The 16,046-nt window shown below is 52.2% G+C and overlaps 4 protein-coding genes across 4 annotated transcripts; 2 read left to right on the plus strand and 2 right to left on the minus strand.

Moving 5' to 3' along the window:
- Positions 1 to 507: 507 nt before the first annotated feature.
- LTHEOB_1990 (Udp-galactopyranose mutase protein) lies at positions 508 to 2,352 on the plus strand (the record flags this gene model as incomplete). Its single annotated transcript, XM_035510752.1, has 5 exons — positions 508 to 602; positions 656 to 725; positions 790 to 870; positions 929 to 1,279; positions 1,336 to 2,352. The coding sequence occupies 5 exons, from the start codon at positions 508 to 510 to the stop codon at positions 2,350 to 2,352; spliced, it is 1,614 nt and encodes a 537-aa protein (XP_035364930.1).
- Positions 2,353 to 5,436: 3,084 nt separating this feature from the next.
- On the plus strand, positions 5,437 to 6,069 carry LTHEOB_1991 (BRCT domain-containing protein; the record flags this gene model as incomplete). Its single annotated transcript, XM_035510753.1, has 1 exon — positions 5,437 to 6,069. The coding sequence occupies one exon, from the start codon at positions 5,437 to 5,439 to the stop codon at positions 6,067 to 6,069; it is 633 nt and encodes a 210-aa protein (XP_035364931.1).
- Positions 6,070 to 9,945: 3,876 nt separating this feature from the next.
- Positions 9,946 to 10,478, minus strand: LTHEOB_1992 (Oxidoreductase; the record flags this gene model as incomplete). The annotated part of the gene is made up of 2 exons (XM_035510754.1): positions 9,946 to 10,162; positions 10,369 to 10,478. The coding sequence occupies 2 exons, from the start codon at positions 10,476 to 10,478 to the stop codon at positions 9,946 to 9,948; spliced, it is 327 nt and encodes a 108-aa protein (XP_035364932.1).
- A 4,856-nt stretch (positions 10,479 to 15,334) lies between these two features.
- Positions 15,335 to 15,960, minus strand: LTHEOB_1993 (Pre-mRNA branch site protein p14 protein; the record flags this gene model as incomplete). The annotated part of the gene is made up of 5 exons (XM_035510755.1): positions 15,335 to 15,435; positions 15,489 to 15,616; positions 15,696 to 15,752; positions 15,814 to 15,837; positions 15,923 to 15,960. The coding sequence occupies 5 exons, from the start codon at positions 15,958 to 15,960 to the stop codon at positions 15,335 to 15,337; spliced, it is 348 nt and encodes a 115-aa protein (XP_035364933.1).
- Between the last annotated feature and the right edge of the window lie 86 nt (positions 15,961 to 16,046).

Raw genomic sequence — 16,046 nt, forward strand, 5'->3', positions numbered from 1 at the left:
CAGCGGCCCTGGCGATTACTTCATCGGCGGGCAGCAGAATACGGACGGGTGGGCCGCCGCTGCTGCTCAGGCGGACCACGGCGAGCGTGTGGCTTGGCCGGGGCGTGCGAGAGGCGGTCGTCGCGCGCGCACATCGCACCGCACATCCTCCCGCGCCGCCCGCACTGCCCAGCCGGTGCGTGGCCGGAAGCACGACCGCCAGCGTGGTATCGGGGGGCCCTGGCAGGTGGAAGGCTCGGCGGGCGCAGGCTGGGCGAGTTGACACTTTGCAATCAACAAGCCCGTCGATCCCCCTTTTCTGGCGGCGGGGCGAGGGTGCTCTGGACCTGAAACGCACGAATTGAGACGCAGGGCCGCGGGTGCTGCAGTTACGCCAGGAGCGTCCGTGCGCGCTAGCCATATCAAATTGCCTCCATACACGCCAGTATTTCTCCCCAGACAGCCCTCCCCTCCACCGCCTTCTGCTGCCACCTCACTCGTTATAAACCCGCCTCCGCAGCCCTTCGCATGCTGAACTTGGCCCGCAACACTCTCAAGCGTGTCCCGAGTTTTCAAGAAATTCTCCAGAGCGCCACCGGATTCACCATGAGCAAGGAAGAGATGTCCGTCGCCTCGCCGCTGCTGTTCCCCTCTGCATGCTGACCGTCCGCAACAGCAACGTCGACGTTCTCGTCATTGGCGCTGGCCCCACGGGTCTCGGTGCTGCGAAGCGTCTCAACCACTTCGTGAGCATTCCCCGCCGCCGCCGGCTACCCCGCCATCGAGGAATTCAGCTAATGCTCGCTGCAGAACGGCCCCTCCTGGCTGATTGTCGACTCCAACCCCATTCCTGGCGGTCTCGCCTCGACCGATGTCACCCCCGAGGGCTTCGTGAGTCCCCCTCCCACGCAATTGGGCCCGCCGCAGTGCTGACACGCGCCCCTCACAGCTGTACGATGTCGGTGGCCACGTTATCTTCTCCCACTACAAGTACTTCGATGACTGCATCGACGAGGCTCTCCCCAAGGAGTCCGACTGGTACACCCACCAGCGTATCTCCTACGTCCGCTGCCAGGGCCTCTGGGTCCCGTACCCGTTCCAGAACAACATTTCCATGCTTCCCAAGGAGGAGCAGGTCAAGTGCATGGACGGCATGATCGACGCTGCCCTTGAGGCCCGTGTTTCCAACTCCAAGCCCAAGGACTTCGACGAGTGGATTGTCCGCATGATGGGTACTGGCGTTGCCGACCTCTTCATGAGGCCGTACAACTACAAGGTCTGGGCCGTGCCCACCACCAAGGTCAGTGCTGCAGATCCCGCGTGAGGGGACGATGATCGATCTGACAAGCCCAACAGATGCAATGCTCGTGGCTCGGCGAGCGTGTCGCTGCCCCCGACCTCAAGACCGTTACCAAGAACGTCATCCTCCAGAAGGCTGCCGGTAACTGGGGCCCCAACGCCACCTTCCGCTTCCCTGCCCGTGACGGTACTGGTGGTATCTGGATTGCCGTTGCCAACACCCTCCCCAAGGAGAAGACCCGCTTCGGCGAGAACTCCACCGTCACCAAGGTCGACGCTGCTGCTAAGAAGGTCACCTTGAAGGATGGCACCGTTGTCAAGTACAACCAGCTCATCAACACCATGGCTCTTGACCACCTCGCCACCGCCATGGGCGACAAGGAGCTGTACGGCATCACCCAGCAGCTCTACTACTCCAGCACCCACGTCATCGGTGTTGGTATCCGTGGTGAGCGCCCCGAGCGCATCGGTGACAAGTGCTGGCTGTACTTCCCCGAGGACAACTGCCCCTTCTACCGTGCCACCATCTTCTCCAACTACTCCCCCTACAACCAGCCTGAGGCTTCCAAGAAGCTCCCCACCCTGTACCTGGCCAACGGCGACAAGCCCGAGAGCTCTGACGCTAAGGAGGGTCCTTACTGGTCCATCATGCTGGAGGTTTCCCAGTCCGGCATGAAGCCCGTTGACGAGGCCAACCTCCTCAAGGACTGCATCCAGGGTCTCATCAACACTGAGATGCTCAAGCCCACCGACGAGGTCGTCTCTACTTACCACCGCAAGTTCGACCACGGCTACCCCACTCCCAGCCTTGAGCGTGACGGCGCGTTGAAGCAGATCTTGCCCAGACTTCAAGCCCAGGACATCTGGTCTCGCGGCCGCTTCGGCTCGTGGAAGTACGAGGTTGGCAACCAGGATCACTCCTTCATGCTCGGTGTCGAGGCTGCCGACAACATCGTCAACGGCGCCGTTGAGCTCACCCTCAACTACCCCGACTTCGTCAACGGCCGCCAGAACACTGAGAGGCGCCTGGAGGCCGGTCCTCAGTACTGGAATGTCATGAACGGCGGTCGCTAAATTTGATACCCCGGTATGACCGCTGGGTCTGAAGACACAGTGTAAGATGAGATAGACACGATTGATGGCGAATTCTGGACGAGGGTTAAGAATAAGAAACCTTTGGGCTTTTGGCGGGCATTCAGCGAATGACTAGACAGGTTCTCGGGGTTTGTGATGCATTTCGGATGCTTTCTGCGGTGTGCACGAATTTCCTCCCTTTTTGGCATGCACATGCAGCTTTACAATTTTTTAACTAAAAAAAGATACATTTCGTGGAGGGTGGGGAGGTAGATGATATCAGGGCACACCACTAGTCAGCTCTGTAGACGCTAGATCAATGCTATGCGTGAGACATAAAGTCGAGAATCATGATCGTGACAAACTGCATCTGCATCTGCAAGTTGAGAAATGACTTTCAGTAGGGCTATTATTGCTCCAAGCTTCCCCCTGATTCAAAGAATGAGAAGTGTCAAACGGTTTGTTCCGGTCAACTGCGGACCTTGTGACGTGGCACGCTATGCATGTGCCGAACGTTTCATGGCCATGGGCGAGGGATGATGGGTCTCGGACCAGGCATAATGAAAACAGTCAGGGTGATAACTCCGGTGCCCACTCGGTGGAGACGAGACTTCAACCGGGCTTGGGTGGAATCCATTGCACAAGCTTTACCAAGTCACCAATGTTTACTGCCATGCCGGACCAAGAAAAAAGCCGGCTTAACTCTGCCGCACACTGGATCGCAAGGGACTTGGTCCTTCTTATCTGTCTGACCAGAATGAGGTTTAACACTTTATGTGAGTAGCGCAAGCCTTCCCCTGGATGTCTCTCTGAAATTCCAAATTCAACACTTACGACAGGATCATTGTACTTCACTTAGCCACGGATGATGTCACAGTTCTGCCTTGTCACACGGCTTCTTGAAACGTGGCGCGGTGATGGGTCTGTCAATGCACAGAACGGACCGCCCTACCATTTAATGGCATCCCCACTCCACTTTCCTCGTCCCGTTGGGCCTATCGCACGGATTACCGTGGTTCGGGCCTCCCACTTATCGATTGCTCCACCAAGGGCCTTGTCTCAGATCCCAACCGGAGATAATGAGAAGGGGTGGGTGCGTCAGAGATAAAAATTGATTTAAGCGTTCCCAAGAGACCGTTTTAGGTGATCTGCCGGGAATTTCAGGATGTCTCAAGTGACGCAATCGATCTACAAGAAACGAAACGGAAAGGAGAGAGCGAGGGGTACGTGTGCAGTCCATCCCCCAAGCATGCCTGCGGTAGGGCTGCAGAGTGCACTAGGGAACGGGAAGTACCCGGGCATGCACCACACGGGGCGACAGCTGGCAATCCGCGGGAACGGCACGTTTTCTCCGGTGATGCTCTGCGGGAGCTGCCAATTTGGTGTTGGTGTTGCCGCCGGCCACTGTCCGTGCCTTTCACTTGCCCGAATTGAAGGCGAAAAAATTGACAAAAGAAAAACGTTAGCAAAGAGATATGCAATTTTATGCTAAGGACCAGCAACAAGTTCTAGATCCTCTCTCAGGAATAAGCACGATACCCGTTAGGGGAGCTCGATCTTCATCTCATCTTCTTTTAAGGTGCTTATCTCTTGGCAAGAAGGAATCCTGCCTTCGCCAGTAACGGTCACGGTAGCTACTTTGGTATGCATTGAGGGGCATGCGAAATTGGGCGTGCTGGGGTTACACGAGCGTTGGCGTGGGATACGGAATTTCGCTGCCCTTCCCTGCGCCTCAAAGCCTTGCCAGGTCTTACCATGCGACAATGCTAAAGAAATTTTTTTTTGCATTTCTCCGTAACCAAGAACCGGGCTCGAAGAGGAATGAGGCGATGAGGGTGCTGCGCCAACGGCGGGGCTCGCACTACTGGAGTCGGTGAAATTTTAGTTTGAGCCCTTGCTCATCGTTGCCCGTTACCCCGGATCAGCACGGAAACCCCGCTTTGCCGACTGTTTCTCGTACTCGTAGGGCTGAAGGCGCGGGCGCGCCGGGAGATTCACTTCGTGTTCCCACGGCGGGGCGAATGCATGTGTGCGTGTGGACTGAGCGTCTGGGTCTAGACATCGGAATCCTACGGATGCGCAAGCGATTACGGGCAGAGATCCGTCCTTCGTCTCGCATCCGTAACGATCACACTTTTCCGGTTCGAGCGTTGGTGGTGTGAAAATTTTGTGGAACACTACTTCCATCCTTTTTTTTTTCTTCGGTATACGAGGCTGTGCACGCGCATTTCAGCTCGCGAATGAGCTAACACTAGAAAAAGTGAGATGTGGCTATAAAGAATAGTGGCGCGGTTCGATTATGTGAGATGGTAGCGTTTATTGGACGGTTCTTCCGGAAATTTTTCTGTGCAGTGGCTGACCCAACCACTAATAACGCCAGCCAGACTAGCTCACCAAAGTTCTACCCTCCCGGACACGTTCGCCGAAAAATAATTACTATCACCTAGCTGAACAGCTGAAGCCTCCGTCCAGATGCACTTGTGTTGTTTTCAAGTCATACAGTTCCATTCGAATAGTTGCCTCCACTCACGTACGTGGGATGTAATATTTCTTACGAGATAGACCCAGGGAGGGTGAGAGGAGCTTACTTGATAGCTTTAAAGGGAACTACCTCACCGCAATCACGGACGTTGGAGCTCCTGAGCACAGTCATCATGTTGCTACTCTGAAGTAGTACCACGGGAATCTTGAGGATATACAGCAGGAAATTTTGTACCGAGCGCGTGCATGAGCAGCAGCCAATCGCAGCTCATGCTTTGTGGAATTTTCGATGCGAGGCGTTGCATTTTGAGAGGCGAGGCGGCAGTCACGACCTACCGGCGCCTACCCTACAGCGTAACTTCTTGACTCCCGCTCCGCCCACTTTGCCTCATCCTCTCACTTCCGGACCTCACTCACCTGACACCGTATCTTTTCGCTCTCTCTTGCGCTCCACGATCAGGCTCATCCAGCTGCAACCTGGTCACTTCATTTAAACAGTGCCGCACACCTACAACTAACCCAACTCACAGCGCGTGACGCTCCGGCCGTTTTCCGAGCTAATGCTATAGCTCTTGTTTCCGGCGAATCAATAATCAGGTTGTCATGGTCTCTCAAAAAGCTGCGCGGAAAGAAGACTTCGTCTTCGGCGCATACAACGGACACGTCTTCTGTGGTTTGTACGACATGGACCTCATGACTGAAGACTTCAGATTATTGACAAATGCCAGGAAGCTCAAAAGACAGCATGAGGGAGCCCTGAGCCAGCAGAACATATCAACCTCCACAGGTTTCGCGCCAGACGGCTACGAGTACAAGGTGGCAAACTTCGGTAAGATGGATTCTGAGAGGATAGATCCAGCAGACAAGTGGCCCAAGGCAGTAAAGAGCCAGTTCGCTGCATACGGAAACGAAAGGTTGCTGTATGGCCCCAGAGACCCGTCCCACACGCATCCAGAGAACGAGCCATATATCGAAACGGTCAAGGAACGCAGGATCACCGCCTGGAACACTGAAAGGATTTACCCGCTGGATCCAATGACAGGCGCCCTGCTGCAATATCCCATTCAAAGAAAAGCTGGTAGCACAGACGCCAACCGCAAATTTAGCCGTAAGAGAATGGGCCCGTTCGTCATCCAGCAGAAAATCGGCAAACTGGCATACGAACTGGACCTCCTACAGAGCTTCAAGATCCTTAAACGACACATGTGGGGAGTTGAAGCTATCGTCCGGATGTAGATGTCGAATTAATAATTTTACATATGCGTCCGGACGATAGCTTCACCTCCCCATAACATGTTCTTTTTCATCCCACCCATCCCGACAGAAACCCAGCAGAAAAGCAACCCTCCGACGCGTGTTTCAGAACGCAAGGTGACCAACTAAGGCCGAACTAAAGCGTCCAAGTCCGGGAAATCCCAGACACCAGTGATGCCGAGCAGGGCAGGCCCAACAGCATCACTGATGCACATCCCTATGCCCTAGACGACTAAGCCTATGACCCAGCTGAGTCGTTTGATTTCACGTCTGTTCTTCCAAAGAACAAGGATGAGCCACGGATCAAGGTGGAGCCTGGCTATGGCGGAGATGGCGATCTTCGGCAACTCCTTTGTGAAAAGGGTCCAATGACAAGAGACAAAATTTTGGAAGCAGTGAAGCAGAAGCAAGCTGTCTGGGTAACGTTGCCAACTATGCTTGAGATCACGGATTCTGATGTTTGCTAGAACGCCGATAGGAAGGATTGGACCAAGACAATCAACCTTGAATTATGGATTCGCGAAAAGCCCCAAAAAGGTGCTGCATACCTTAAAGCTGTCGGGTCGACCCAGTCGACCCTCCACCATCAATCCATTCATCATTCTCAGCCAGAGTCCGTGCCGCAGCAGCTCTGATAGCTGCGATTACACGATCCTTTGTCGCGAAACTTTCTTTCGCCACCATCACGCGTCGAGGACCAACCTCTCCCAACCGCGTTGAATAGGACTATCCCCCTCCATCATCACTCGCGCACTATTACGCTACAATCGTAGCACAATACTATCGCCCGCTAGATTTCCTAAGAGCCCGCCTTGCGAGCGAGCCGCGCGATCTCCCAGCCGGCGCCAAATCTCATTTCGCTTTCTAACTTCGCCGTCCCTACTCCTCAGATCGACTCGCCATTCCGCGGTTACCCTCCTCTCTATAGGCAGCAACGGTAACGTCAGAACGATCCGACTTCCCTAAGGGTTCCAGCCAAGCTTTAAGCGGCTCTTTCCCTTCTACTAAACCGAGCCAACCCGAGCATCCGTGCTCGAGCCCGCGTCGTCACTCAACCACCACCCTTTCTCGGCCCAATCTTATCTAACGCTGCATACCTTAATCCCTTTATCGTGCACGATCCGGGCACCAGCTTTTAGCCGGAGCCCCAACCTTATCACGCTAGATCCGTTAACCGATACCTCTTTTTAGCAGACGAGTTTCTAGAGAAAGCTTAAAAGCCCCGAGAAACAACGTATTAGGGAGATTGCAGCCTCAGCGAGCCAACTAAGAGCCTTCGCCTAGCACCACCGCTTAAATCTCGAGCTTCTGCAGAGCGAAGACGCCGAGAGCACCTTACAAATCTCATAGAACGTCGACATCGATGTTTTTAAAGCGGCCCTCCCCTCTCCAGACATTTTAAATTTCTACTAGAAGACCAAAGAGCAGCTCAACCAACTACGTGGCCAGAAGACCGTGCTCCTGATCGGATTCTGCCTTCAGTACGACATGGTCACGGATAAAACCCCTGCAGAAGTAAGCGAATACAAGGTAGAAGAAATAATGTTTCTAAGCTTTGCGGATTCACTTTTTTCTACAAAAAGAGAAAAAGAGAATAACGACATATGGGGGTACTTAAAGCTATCGTCCGGATGCGAGTGTATCATTATTAATTCGACACTTGCGTCCGGACAATCGCTTCAGCTACCCATGATATGTGCCGTTTTTTTTTTAAAAAAAAAAAAAAACAAAAGAAGCTCCACATACTCAGAGGGAGCTGGGGTCTTCAGCTCACTTCGCACTTCTGCTACAAGTAAATAAGAACGAAAGTCTGAGAAAAAGACGCCGTGGACTCGACAAAAACGAGAACTACTTAAGTGTCCGAGCATCGACTTTGACCGTCAAGGCCTATGCGGATAAGGTGCATGGAATGCTGACGCCTCAACAACATCCTCAGAGCAAGCAAGGGACATCAGCACGCTTCTCATATCTGCCTCTTGTGGACCACCCGAAGAATAGCCCCCTACCAGGCTTCTTAGAGATGTCCACCAACATGAGGAAAGCAGCAGACATCCTCAGGCCGATGAAAGAGCAGGTAACTATCGATGCGGTTCTCAGGACAGACGAGGCCGCCATGGACGACCTTAACCAAAGGTTAGAACAACACGACTTTGACACAGACACCGTCAATGCCGTTGCTTAGGAGAAATATGCAGCTCAAGCAGTAGCTCTTCGCCTCAACTACAAAGATCTCTGCTTTGGGATATTATAAGTCAAGAAGGCGACGAAAAAGATAACCAGGGTAAGGGAATAGCAGTAATGACTGCCTTGGTCAGCGAGTACCTCATGATCAGCGATGGATCGCAGGTCCCGCCGTTCCCTCAACATGTGAGCTATGAGAAGGCTCTACTCATGAGGCTTGCCGCACTTCGGAAGGTTCCAGATACCGCTGGATCATCATTCATCGCGGCCCCCTTCTTAACGCTGCCTTGAGGAAACTGCCTATGAAGGCCTTTGAGGAAGCAGACTTCTTTGAGTGGGCCAAAGAATTCACTAAAGCGTACAACCAAGTCTGGAGTAGAGTTCGGCTGAAGGGAGTTGGATCCCTCAGTGTAGCTGACTAAGACGGCGAATGGTTTTCGAAATGGGCAAAACCTGTAGAGGCTCGGTCCCGGCACCTCAGCAACTGAAAGATTTATCACCGCTATGTTGGAACCTTAGATATGTTAGGCCTCACAGGCCAAGGATACAACATTGAGGCACAACAAAACCTTGCATGATCAGTTGTTGAGTTTGGAGATAAGGTGGGCTCCATCGTTGGTGTTCCGGCTGGCGCATTCCTGGGCATCACTTCTGGCTATGTCAGAAGCACTCTACCGCATTGTTCAAGCGAAGAAAATACAGCATGGCCCATTCTAAGACACACTGACGTTCCCAAATCTATTTCACCAAATATTTATACTTCCGTGGGTAGATGAAGCTATTGTCCGGACGCGGATGTTGAAATTAAAAATGTACAAATACGTCCGGACATTCGCTCCAACTCCCCTCGAATGTTTAGTTTTTTAGTGGAGGCACTTTTCTTAAAAATATACTTAGTGTTAATCCATTCCACACGACCCAGATTATACTCCACTGTGGAAAGTTGAAGCTAACATCCCGACGTAGATGTAAATTTAAGAATTACACAAATGCGTCCGGACGTTAGCTTCAAATATCCACTTATGTTGAATTTTTAATTCCTAACGAAAAAAAAAAGTTCTACCAAGCTTAGAGAAACGTTATACGGGTGGTTCACAAGAGGAAGGCATTGAGAAGCGTGCTGTTGAGACGTCAGTCTTCTATGCACCTCATCCGCATAGGCGGATGCTTGGACATTTGACTCATGCTCCTCATTTTCATCGAAGCCCGAACGTCGCTGCTTTCTTGGATTACCAGCATCTGACGCATTGGATCCTGGCGTGAAGTCCCTCTTGCGGTGCTTCCCTTTCTCGTCGTTTTCTGCCGTTGAGGGCCCACCAGCTCCACTGTTTCCAGCACCTCCAGCTTGAGCTTCCCGGGCTGGTTTTCTAGCCGCCTCATTGGCTCATCGTGTTTCCCATGCCTTTCGGCCTCTCTCAGCCTTTCTCTCTCGTTCTGCCCGTCCTAGAGCTTCTGCCTCCTTGGCCCGACGTGTCTCCCAGGCTTTCTCGCTTGCATTTGATTTTTTTTTTCTGCTGCTCTTGGAGCTTGCGTCAGAACTCTGTTTCTTGGGTCAGGCGTTGCTCCTCTTCACTGCGGGCCTGTTCAGCAGCCAAGCGTTCGAACTCAGCATCAACCGCTTCTTCAGCCCGACATTTCTTCTCAGCAGCAGCCGCTTCTTCAGCCCGAAGCTGCGATTCAGCCCGCTGCTGTGCTTCGAGTTGAAGCTGGGAGCTGCCTCTTGTGCCTGTCGCTGTTCCTGACGCTGGCGAGCTGCCTCGTGTGCCCGTAGCCGGTATTCAGTATGCCGCTGAACTTCAGCTTCATGATATTCCTCTCGTGCCTGCAGTAGGATTGCAGCCCATTGTTGTTCTCATTGCTGTCGATCGCGGTCGTGCTGAAGTCGTACTTCGGTCTGCAGTTGCTCGGACCAAGAAGTATTCGGTGGCTCACCTAGAATCGGACTAACTATAGGATACATTAGCAGGAGTTGGACTGATATCTGTAAAAGACTCACCATTCTCAATGAATGCGTTATAGGCTCCGTTAAGTTCCCCCAATGTCTGGATTCTTCGTGGCCAGGCTTCATCGATAGCCATCTAAAATGAAGATCTACTGAACCGTGCATTCGTTTGAATCGCCGCTTCTGGTACTTCATCGAGAATCACCAGATATTCCGCATCTTCAAAGGCATCTTGGCCGTCAAGGAGACGGTGAGCCGGTCTGTCCATGGTGTGGCGAGGGCAACAGCAGAGAGGCTGTGTCAGGCAAGGCGTAGAGGGTGAGGCGCAGGTTCAGTAAGGACAGCTGCACAGGAGCAGTGTAAAAGTCGTCAAAGTGAGGCGCGGACCTGGAAATCTCGAGGAGCGAGTAATTGTAGATGTCCGAGAGAGCTGACGGGGTAGATCGGACCAAGATGAAAGTGTAAGATCCAAGTAGGTGGCGGGTAGAGAGAAGTTGAGGAAGAAGAAGAGAGAGAGAGGATGCGGAGGTCAGATGAGCTTTTATCTTTGAGCTCGCATTACGCCTCGTAGCTTCCTTTTATGGCGCATACGCGCTTATGACATGTGATACTTCCCATTCACGTCAGATGGCTGCGGCTTAGGCTGGCATAGATAAAGTTTCAACTCCGCGTCACTTCACTAATCTACCCATGCACACTCAGAGCCTTGTTTATTTCTTTTTTTTAAAAAAAAATTGACCCATTCTATGGGTAGTTGAAGCTATCGTACGGACGTAAATGTCGAATTAATAATGAAACATTCGCGTCCGGACGATAGCTTCAACTACCCACATATGTCGTTATTCGTAAAAAAAAAAAAAGAAGTGTTGAAAGATAGAAAAAGGCACATATCGTGGGTACTTGAAGCGATTGTCCGGACGTAAATGTCTAATTAATAATAATACATTTGCGTCCGGATGGTAGCTTCAACTACTCATGTATGTCGTCATTTGTAAAGAAAAAAAAACGGATATCTGTAGTTGCGTTCGAAGTCAAGCATAGGGATTTCAGACATTCTCCTTATTTGCTTGAAAGCCTCGAGGAACCCAGGCAAAGGACTGTTCTTGTGCATCACTTGTGGAAGGGACTGAAAGAAGAGGGAGAGCGAATTGTTCTGCGGAGGATTCTTCTTGCTGAGCAGAATTCCGTAGATGTGCTCTGCACGGCTTAGCACTGTCTAGTGCTGTGCTTCGTCCTGTCCTTCATCCTCTCCGTGTCCTTCCAGTTTCCTCTTCTTCGCATTACCACCTGAAGGTGATGATTCTTCGTCAGATGTGTCTGACCACGGCCCGCCCTTTTTTCCTGGCCTGGCTTTCTTGATGCTTGTAAGAGTGGGTAGCCCTCCTGCACCCTGCTGGGCTTGACGAGTTTTCCATCCTTTTAGCGCAGCCTCGGACTTGCGCGCTTCCTCAGCCCTTTTCTTCTCGACCTCTTCTTTGGCCGGCTACGGTTCCCATCCCTTACGAGAAGCCTCGCTCTTCCTCATCTGTTCAGCGTTTTCTGCCTCGGGGTTCGCGGTCTGAGAAAGACTGCAGAAAGAGTTTAATCCAAATAATGCATCGGCTAGAACTTCCCGATTGGGGATGTTGGGAAAACATCCTGGTTCCAGTCGTTTGGGTATCTGGCAGTGGAATTGGGGTCAGCGCCGGAGGCTCGGGTAATCTTGACTGTGCTCGCTGAGGGCACGGCGGGTCGATCAGGCTTGAGATTATCGAGCGTAGCTTGATCTTTGTCGATTTCTGTCAAAGGCTGCTTGTAGCCTGTCCTGAATCCTTTGCGCTTCGCGCTCGTCAACCTGTGGCGTGGGCCTAGTAAAGACAATAGCTTAGAGCAACCCGGGGTTTTAACGGCTGCAGATTTTATCCGGTGTCGAGGTTAGGTAACAGCAGTCACAAGTAGACCTGCTGCAGGTCCAAGCCTTGGCGATCCGCTGGTATTCATGCCAGGTTCCTTCGTATTGTCGTAGCTCTCTGCGCCGTCCTGCGGTTGGGTGCTGGCTGGCGGTGAGGTGCGCTCGTAGCCGTCGTTATCTTCGACGTCGATTGTTGATTCTCTCATGGCTTCCGGATTGTTGCTCTTGATGGCCAATCCTCAACCTGTTCTTCTTCGCTGAAGCTGAAGACGGCGGTGACGGCGGTGATGGCGGTGACGGTGAGACTATGGCCGGTCAATCTAATGTGGCAGACATGCTTCCTGCGTGCTGTCACTGTGGTTGCTGAGGTAGGTGCTGATGTAGTAAGAGTGTGGTGGCAAAGAAGTTTTCAAACTATGACGCGACTCCTGCTCTGGGCATCTGGGCCTTGTTTGGATGCGCGCGTGTGCAGGCGACCGTGGAGATTACGACCGGTACCGTCGGCGGGTGAGACTGGAGCTTGATGCGCAGGCCGAGTCGCGATCGAAGCACGGGGTGAAGTGTTATGTTGGTAGGTGGTGAGGTGAGTGAGCCGGTGGATGCTAAGCCTGGCGGCACGGAATGCGAAGGTGATCAGATATCTTCTTGAGCGGGCGGTGTCAAGTGAAACATAGACAGGGTAATGTTTACTATAAATATTAAACAAGTCAGCTTCCCGTCATAAGCCCGGCCAAGAATACCAGTAACGAGTGGGGAATCGACGCAGACGCCTTCCCTGCTTAAGCTGTGACTTGGCCGCCGCACGCGAGGGTGGGGTACGGCTGGGTGGGTGTAACGAGGAAAAAACAGGCGGTCCTCGAAGAGCCTGTTTCTGTGCCGAAAGGCATAGTTTTTTGCCTTTTTTTCCCTTCTACCTTTGGTCCGTCAGCCTGCCAAGTCTACCTACCATACCAAATGAAGAGAGCTTCATGCAAACAAACTCGTTGTATTTTTGGTCAGTTCTTTGACAAGAGAGTAAAGGATATCATCCTGCAGCTGTCCAGTACTCTGCTGCTCTCGCCGTGGCTTGGGATGCTCAGGCGGCGACCGGAAGGACAGAAGCTATCATCTTGCATTCAAGTGTAGGGATTGGCTAAAGTCTTTCGTTGGATTTCCCAATCCTGGCGGAGATGAATCTCGAGCAATTGTCTCAGCCTCGCCGTTCGATCCTAATTCTCGCCCAGCCGAATCGGAAACTTGTGCGGCATTCTGTGGCTATCTGCCGTATTCTTTCCGATTTCTTAGAGTTTCTTAACACCTGACCTGTGGTTCGTCCTGCAACATCCATTAACATGACACCAAAGTATGAATCGTTTCATTCTCGTAGCCTCTGTGGGTGTTTCCTTCCTCTCTTCACCACGAATTGGGTAGGCTTCTGACCGCGTCCCAATATTATTAGTCTCCGGCACTCTGCTCTTAGAAGATTGTTATCGTTGTGCGCCGAGCGCCTATTCCGTGACGGTGGTGAAGTAGTGATTGTTCTGGGAAATGTGCTGCGATAGCACGTGTAATCGCCTTTAGTCCTCCACTTTATTTATCTTACTTGCTCCCGAATCATCTACCACCAGAGTATGCGTCTAGCATTCGCCAATGTTGGAGCGCCCTGTTCACTGGGATTTTCTATTCCTTTAGCCAGCTTCTCGAAGTACTTATGCTCTGGACTTTCTTTGATCTTCTTCCCACTCCTTTCACGCATGCGCACGTCTGTTTGCGTCTGGTTTAGTTTTGTCAGACACGTGTAGAATAGTAGCTGGGAAAGTATTACCCTTGTAGAGGCTAGCTGGTACACCGTCTTGTAGCGCGTGCCCTGTTGCGCTTGCAGATAAATATACGGCATTTCTTTTCTCGATCTGTCTGTAAATGTATCTACTGTGCCCATGAGTACAAGTCCGGACATTGACTTCAACTTCCCGCGAAAGTCGAGTGTAGCATATCTCGTAAAGTATGACGAATCCGCGAAGGTCAAATCTTCTGCAACCATCTGTGCTGCGTGATTGAGGGTGCAAATGCATAAATATTAGAGCGCATGTCGTCGATTTTATCTAACGCCTCCAGCCGCTAGCGCGGTACAAGACCGTTTTAATGTATGACAAATCAATATGAGACCCTGCCCAGATGCACATGCGCCACTTGAGCTACCGCTTCAAGCAATCCTATCTTAACCGGCTTGAATGAAATGGAAACGTACGTATCGGACTTGTCGATTCTAAATGAATACCTGTCAGCTCGACTGCCGTTTGTAGATAATTTCAAACGTGAGGGTTCACCCGGAGGCGTTGAACGATTGCGGATGATTGTTAAGATTAGTTGGCTCTGGGAAGTGATTTCGTTGAAGTATAGCGCTGGACGCTTGGAGAGCCTAATCTTTGCGCCGACCCCAATTAGATGCCAGTAGACTAATGTCTGATGCTTAAATGCAATACGGGTACTGTGAATCCCGGTAGAAAGGATCGCCCAAGGCTCAGCTCGCAAAATATCACACGAGCCAGATGATGTGTCGTCAAATTTCCTATTCGGGTAAACATGTCTTAAGAGCCAAGACAACCACTTCTGCACGGGTCCTCCCGCTCTGTGTGCAAGGACCCTGTCTCAGAATTTGTGCAAACCTCTTTCCTGTAGCTCATGAGTAGAAGGTCCCAGAGATGCTTCCGTGTGCACGTGATTATTTAACTTTGCAATGCCACCGTCGGGCAATCCTTGATTTGTCTGCCCTACTCAATCTGTGAAGGAAAAGCTGCATACCCTGAGCAGCGCTCTTAATCTGCAAAGAACTGGGGAATACCCATTTAAGCAAGTTCGGAAATGCCCGTATCAAAGCTACTGGAAGAGCTTGTTCATCCGCGAACCGCCTGAGCCTGAGAACCCCTCAACGCCGACCAGGTGAATCGTGTAATAAGCTTATGAGCAGAATCCCAACCTGGACCCCGCTTGGAAAGTTTCGGCCGCTGCTGGTGCATGTTGCCGCTCGAAGTTGAAACCCCAGAAGTCCGCTTGCTAGTCGAAGTGGAAGAAGATGAAGAAGAAGATGAAGTGATGCTGCTGGCAGCCGACGCCGCCGGCTTGGTATCCATGCTGAAGCGTACAGTCGTCGTCCGGGTTTTCTTCGTCGTCGTGAGACCCACGGGCTCCATGGCAGCCAGTGCCTGGGGTGCCTGGCTCCCATAGGAGTTTTCTCCCGCGGATCTCGCCTCATGCTATTCGACGCCATTCCTCGTCTTGCCGGGTTCTAGATCGGACGCACGGTTGCTGCTGTCATCTTTCGACCTGGACATCTTCTCGGGCTGGTGGTATAGTACTGTCACGAGCGTTAGGCGGCGCTCGCAAATCGGGAAACGGTGGTGGACATACCGACGAGGTAGCGGTTCTGGAAGTTGAAGCCGTTGAGCTTGTCGCAGGCTTGCTTGGCGTCCATCACGTCCTCATAGACGACGAATGCGGTGCCCTTGGTGTTGTTCGCAATGCCCTGGCGGATTTGGCTACGACGCAGATGTCAGTATCGGTGAAGTTGTGGAGCGCGGGCGACTCTTGTGACGTCGGTCGGGAGAGACTGCATACCGAACAGGGCCGAACTTGCCGAACAGGTCGAAGAGCTCTTCCGGGGATACGTTGTAGCTGGGAGCGCGGTCAGTACGGCGATGGCGTCGGGTCGATGTGGCGACGAGGCGAGACGTACCTCAGGTTCTTTACGAAGAGAGCTCTGTGCAGATATCGCGTTAGCAGGCAAGTCATGTACAGCTTCGTGGCGCGCCGAATGCGTCACGCCGTGCAGCGAGGCGGCTTACCGGTTGACTTCTGGGGCAAGCTTTCCGGGCCGACTCATAGCTTGGCTAGCAGGAGTAGATTAAGTTGCGGTTTATGCGTGGGAGACTGTGGGACTCCGAAGAGTGAGGTGGTGAATGGAGGAGG

The sequence above is a fragment of the Lasiodiplodia theobromae genome (genome assembly GCF_012971845.1).
Source record: "Lasiodiplodia theobromae strain AM2As chromosome Unknown scaffold_5, whole genome shotgun sequence".
Classification (NCBI taxonomy): domain Eukaryota; kingdom Fungi; phylum Ascomycota; class Dothideomycetes; order Botryosphaeriales; family Botryosphaeriaceae; genus Lasiodiplodia; species Lasiodiplodia theobromae.